The 6,315-nt window shown below is 49.6% G+C and overlaps 1 protein-coding gene across 1 annotated transcript in view; it reads right to left on the reverse strand.

The window, feature by feature from the left end:
* Positions 1 to 5,593: 5,593 nt before the first annotated feature.
* The window catches only part of FKBP15 (FKBP prolyl isomerase family member 15), a 16,428-nt gene continuing 15,706 nt past the window's right edge, over positions 5,594 to 6,315 (reverse strand). The window contains exon 18 of the mRNA XM_083160478.1: positions 5,594 to 5,653. Coding sequence (XP_083016604.1) covers positions 5,594 to 5,653 — 60 coding nt within the window. The remainder of the gene's footprint in view (positions 5,654 to 6,315) is intronic.

Below are 6,315 nucleotides of genomic sequence, written 5' to 3' on the forward strand. Positions count from 1 at the left end.
ACCAGGTCCTTTAGGCCACTTGATTATAGCCCATTTTATATAAGTAAGCTAAATCCAAGTGGGCAAAGGGACCTGATATTTTACGAGCATCTGGTGGAAAGGACCAGGTCCTTTAGGCCACTTGATTATAGCCCATTTTATATAAGTAGGCTAAATCCAAGTGGGCAAAGGGACCTGATATTTTACGAGCATCTGGTGGAAAGGACCAGGTCCTTTAGGCCACTTGATTATAGCCCATTTTATATAAGTAAGCTAAATCCAAGTGGGCAAAGGGACCTGATATTTTACGAGCATCTGGTGGAAAATACCAGGTCCTTTAGGCCACTTGATTATAGCCCATTTTATATAAGTAGGCTAAATCCAAGTGGGCAAAGGGACCTGATATTTTATGAGCATCTGGTGTAAAGGACCAGGTCCTTCAGCCCACTTGATTATAGCCCATTTTATATAAGTAAGGTAAATCCAAGTGGGCAAAGGGACCTGATATTTTATGAGCATCTGGTGTAAAGGACCAGGTCCTTCAGCCCACTTGATTATAGCCCATTTTATATAAGTAAGCTAAATCCAAGTGGGCAAATGGACCTGATATTTTACGAGCATCTGGTGGAAAGGACCAGGTCCTTTAGGCCACTTGATTATAGCCCATTTTATATAAGTAGGCTAAATCCAAGTGGGCAAAGGGACCTGATATTTTACGAGCATCTGGTGGAAAGGACCAGGTCCTTTAGGCCACTTGATTATAGCCCATTTTATATAAGTAAGCTAAATCCAAGTGGGCAAAGGGACCTGATATTTTATGAGCATCTGGTTTAAAGGACCAGGGCCTTCAGCCCATTTGATTATAGCCCATTTTATATAAGTAGGCTAAATCCAAGTGGGCAAAGGGACCTGATATTTTATGAGCATCTGGTGTAAAGGACCAGGTCCTTCAGCCCACTTGATTATAGCCCATTTTATATAAGCAGGCTAAATCCAAGTGGGCAAAAGGACATCACATTTTACAAGACACTTGCGTAAAGAACCAGGTCCTTTAGACCACAAGTTTGTAGCCCATTTAGACATAGCTAGGCTAAATCCTAGTGGGCAAAGGGAGGGTGTGTTGTGTGCCCAGGCACGCCATAAATGTCTGACACCCCCACGCACAAACCGTGTTTTCTTTTCTAATGTGAATACATCGGACTTGCAGAAGAGAAGTGCGGGGTGAAGCTATCAGCCACACTGCTCTAGGTGGAGAGCTTATGGGCATAGTTGGATCTCTTGGGCCAGTGGTGTCAGGGGGTGGGAGGAAGGTTAGTTACCGCCGGGTGCCACTGCCAGCAGTGAACCGGTTATGGGACTAGCTTGGTTAGCACAGATGAGGAGAAGCGAATCAGCTGTACTCATGGGAAACCAGTGGGACACTGAATAGCGGGCAATTGGGATGCACTGACTGAAGCACCACAGGGAATTGAACAAGCTGTGGGTGCTACTGAAACAGGTGAGGTTGCATACAAGCAGTGGGGGCAAGGGATGGAACATGAAGAGAGGGAGTGAAATAAAGACAGGATAGTACAAAAAACAGGAGGAGAGGATACGGAAAGGAAAACTGGCAGAAAGGACACATATATTGGCACATTTAGGTAGAAGGGGCACAGACAAAGGCTCTGAGAAGCAGAAGAGGAACAGATAGTCATAACGGCACATTCAAGGCCCCCATAACCTATGTGATTTGGGCCCGATTTCACTCGAATCTTGCGAATCAGGCCAAGAAATCATGTGAAATCGGCCCAAATTGCATGTGAATGACATCTGAGCTGATGCGTGGTCCCGTGCGTTCAGATCAGAGCTGGAGAGCATACGTGCTGCACATAAGATAAATCTTACGTGCAGATATCAGCGGCACATCGAGGGAGCTTCTCAGCACCCACGATGTATCACATCCAATGTAGGGGGAGGGGGGGCACTAAAAACCAGGCGGATGAATGAAATAAAAAAAACCTCCGCCTGCAGCTTCCAGTGATTTATAGTATGTGAGCTCTCCCGAGGAGCTGCCAGGGTAATCAGGTCAGACTTGGATTTTAGAGGCACAAGGAGGCATAATGGGGGACGGATACAAAAGGAACTATGGGACACAAATTGTGTAACGGATTGGTTTAGGTGGCACAATAAATTACTTAAAAGTTGTAAATGGGTCACTTCACAGATATATATATTTCTAAATAAGAATGGTATAAATCCAAGTGTGCCTATACCCAGAGGTTTGAATCAGACATCTATCAGTTGTGGGATGGCACCTCCAGGGATGGTGCAAGGCACCAGAGTGGCCCAGGAGGGGGTGATGCAGCCGCCGCCACGTTGCTCCACAGGGGGGTGTTATGCAATCGCGTGGGGGTGTGTGTCTTGCAGCTGCCGCATTGCTCCATGGGAGGGAAGGGGCTGGCGATGCATCGCTCCACGGGGGAAAGGGGCTGGCAGCTGTGTTAATCCATGGGGGTAGCAGGGGGCGGGGGAGTTGCACTGCTTACCTTGATCCAGGGGGGGTCCAGTGCCCAAGTGCCACACTCCAGTTGGCGGTGCCCCAGACAAATGCCTAAAGTTGCCTAGTGGTGGCGCCTGGCCTGGGCACTTTGTGGGGTTACGTGATCTTTTCAACCCTCCTTTAACTATTATTTCAAATGATGTATAAAAACGAAGTCCATACAATAATTTTTATTAGTCTTTTTTTTTTTTACAAAAAGTAGAATGCAATGAAGATTTTCAGTGCACAATTGATGGTTAAAGATGGAGTAAGTGGTTTTTCAGGGAGAGAGGCTGCACCAGGTAGAGAGGGGGAAGAGAGAGCCTGTCAGAGAGGGGCGAGCAAAAGAGGATGGACAGAAGGGGCGAGAGGGTGACGGAGTGTTGGAGAGAGAGAGCATAGGCTAGAGAAAAAGGAAGTGTTAGAGAGCGAGAAAGATCAAGAAGATGGGGGGGAGAGGGGTGGTGATTTGAAGAGGGCGATGGGATGTGGTAATGTAACGAGGGACATATATGTCACCATCTGCCTGGCTCCGCTGCTTCCCATCTCCCTAACCGCTCCTGCATGTCCCCCTGCCCGCCATTGCCAGCTCATGTCAGGGTCAGAAGAGCTCGTCCCCGGGGACCCTAATTTTCTTTTTAAAATGAGTTGCCAGGCCACAATTTAGGGTCAAATACATGCTATAGCAGGTAGGATGTGCAGGTTTTGAGGGACATGCCTTTGATTGTGAGAGCAGGAAGGGGTGGTGGGAAGGAGGCACAGACGGATTTAGGCTAAATGGGGCCCTAGGCAAGAAACCGGTTTGGGGGATTAACCAAACAATCCATAGCTCTATATTTCCATTCCTGATTCATGCTCCCCTCGTTAGTTTATTATTATTAATGACCCTTGAACAATATGCCACACACAAAGTAATGCCCCTTACACATTATGCCAAACACCGTAACGCCCCTTACACAACCAGTGATCGTGCTAGGTGCAAAAATGTGTGGGTCCCAGATACCCCTCACTTTATAAAGTTGGGGCCCCACTCCACTGTTTACAGGTTCCATTACATAGTCTGCTTTTGATCTACCCCCTTTACAGTCACTACAATGCCTCTTTAGGTGGGGCAGAAGCAAGACCTGCCTTCGCCTCCACTCCCCCCCCCCCCCCCCCCCCAATCTCTTTACTCTTTTCACCTTTCCTTTTTCTATCTCTAATGTCTGGCAGTGACCACATTTGAAATGTCTGCTAAGAGGGGAGCAGGAGCGTTGCTATAGGGCAGAAGTATCAACCAATGTTAAGTGCATATCTGCATTTAATGCTGGTTAACTGGGGGGATTACGGTTTTTTATATGTATGAACAGCACACCTAACATGCTCTAGGGACATTGTGCTGAGGAACGCTCGGCGGGGCTTTCCTCTGTAATCCCCCCCAACAATTACCGTCCGGGCCGATGTATTAACAGCCGCCTCTTCAGCTTAGGGCTAGCGTTGTCCTTTCCCCACTGTGGGGACAGCACTAGCCCTGCTGCTGGCTCTGGGCTGCGCTAGGGATCTTGCGATAATAACAAGATCTTGTGCATGCCCAGAGAGCCGACCAGGGGAGGTTTTTTTTCTTTTACAATGCGCTCGCGCAGTGCTGCCTGGCCGCCAATAAGGAGAGCTGAGGAGACAGGAAATAACATCTCTCTTTATCGGCAGCCCCATGTATCATACATCAGGGTGATAAGAGTGCCCACTTCTCTTCGTTATGCAGAAGTGAGACCGGTTATTTTAAACTTTTATAGCCCCCATTAATAATTCTGCTATGTAGTGGAACATTTGTGGGTATTATCCCCCCCACATGACCAGCCCCGAGCTTGAAGTGGTCCTGATTCTCAAGATATGGAGGACAAGGTGAGGGTGGTCCCCCATATTTTGGGGATCAGCACCAGGCTCTTGAGCTGGCCCTGGTTTCCAAAATACAGGGGACAAAATGAATATGGGTCCCCCGTATTTTCGGGACCAGCACCAGGCTCCACTAGCAGGGGGTGTAATGCCGTAGCCAGGGGACACTCTTTATGGGGTCCGATGGCCAAAACATTACCCACCCTAACTAATCAACCCAGACCCCCTCTCCAGGGCACCCCAGGCCTGGGCTGAAGTCCGAGGCTATCCCCTGCACCCCTGAGCGGTGGGTGCAGGGTCAATAGTTTGTTTAAACCGTAAAAATAGTAATTTAATACCTACCGGTAATTCCTTTTAACAAAGTCCTTATGGGATACTGGGCATCGTCTTAAGACCTTGGGTATTAGAGGGTATCCGCAAAGTCTTAAGACGATTCCCAGTATCCCACAAGCCTGCCTCACATGCTGGTACTTGGGAAAACCACAGGTACCAGCATGTGGGGCATTAATGGCCCACCGGTACCCATTGGCGTAACTAGATACATGTGGGCCCCATAGCAAAAGTTTGTAAGGGCCCCTATTTATCATCTAATGCTGAAAAATGTATACAGCACATGATACTGCCCATAGCAGCTGCACCCCCTGCACCAATGGTAGTTACGCCCTTGCCAGTACCTATAGTCCCCCTGTAAAAGGAAATATAAAAAAAACACAGGTTTTTAAATAATTTAATAAAAACACAAAAGGAGGTTTTTTTTATATTTTATTAAACTGCATCTGGTGTTCACTCTGCTCCTCCTCCGCCATCAGACTGGCTGCCCCGTCTTCAACTGGCTAATATAGTCAGCTCCAGGGGGTGGGGCAATGACAAGCCATGATTGTCTGGCTGCGGCCACTTTGAATCTTTATTTCTGCCGGGCCGCTGGATGAGAGGGACCAAGACCGCCGCTGAGACAAGGCCACCACAAGGGTCGGTTTATTTAGGGTGAGGGTGGGGAGGGGATCGGAAGTGCCACGAGTGGGGTAGGGTCCAGGTGCTGCGAGTGGGGGCGGGGTCCGGGTGCTGCATCTGGGCATCTAAGGGTGAGGAGGGAGCTGGGCATCTTGGAAGAGGTGCACAGGGCATCTTAGAGGTAGAGGGGTGCTTCTAGCGGTTAGCGTTAGCGGGCAGGGGATCCCTGTTGCGTATGAGAAGTCAGCACGGGGTCCCTGCGGCAGATGGGAACTAGTAGTTCCCATCCGCCGCAGGAACCCCGCTGCTGATCTCACATAAGCTGTCTGGACTCTGCAGCATGTTTCAGACGGCTGGTGGGTGGCATGCAGCGGGGTCTGGCAGCACAGGGTCGGGTAGCGCTGGAAGGCAGGGGGTCGCTGCAGCGTATGTGAAGTCAGCGGCGGGGTCCCTGCGGCAGATGGGAACTAGTAATTCCAATCCTCTGCAGGGACACCGCCAATAATCTCACATACGCCGCAGGGACCCCCTGCCCACCAGCGCTACCCGGCCTAACCCTGTGCTGCCAGAGACCGCTGCATGCCACCCACCAGCCGTCTGAAACATGCTGCAGAGTCCAGACAGGAAGTTTCCGCTGGTCAGAGCTTCCTGCTGCAGGCAGACAGTGAGAGCTGGGCGGCCAGGTACCTGAGGCATTATAGGGACGAGGTGGCTGTGTGACCGGCCAGGCTGACCCCTTCAGCGATCAGTTTAAATTTACAGGCAGGGCTGTTATTCATTGGGGTTCCGCGGGGCTGCGCATCCATATCGCTGTGTGGGTTACACACACAGTGATATTTAGCCACTTTCTGAGCGGTTTAGTAAAGTTCAAAAAGTGTCTGAATATCGCTACGTGTGTAGGGCCCATTAGTTCAGTTGGCAGAGGCAGCAGTGCCCCACTCACAGCCAGCAGTGAGAGAGGAATAAGAGGGAGAGGCAGCAGTGTTTTGTGAGTA

The sequence above is a fragment of the Crinia signifera genome, chromosome 9 (genome assembly GCF_055691185.1).
Source record: "Crinia signifera chromosome 9, ASM5569118v1, whole genome shotgun sequence".
Classification (NCBI taxonomy): Eukaryota; Metazoa; Chordata; class Amphibia; order Anura; family Myobatrachidae; genus Crinia; species Crinia signifera.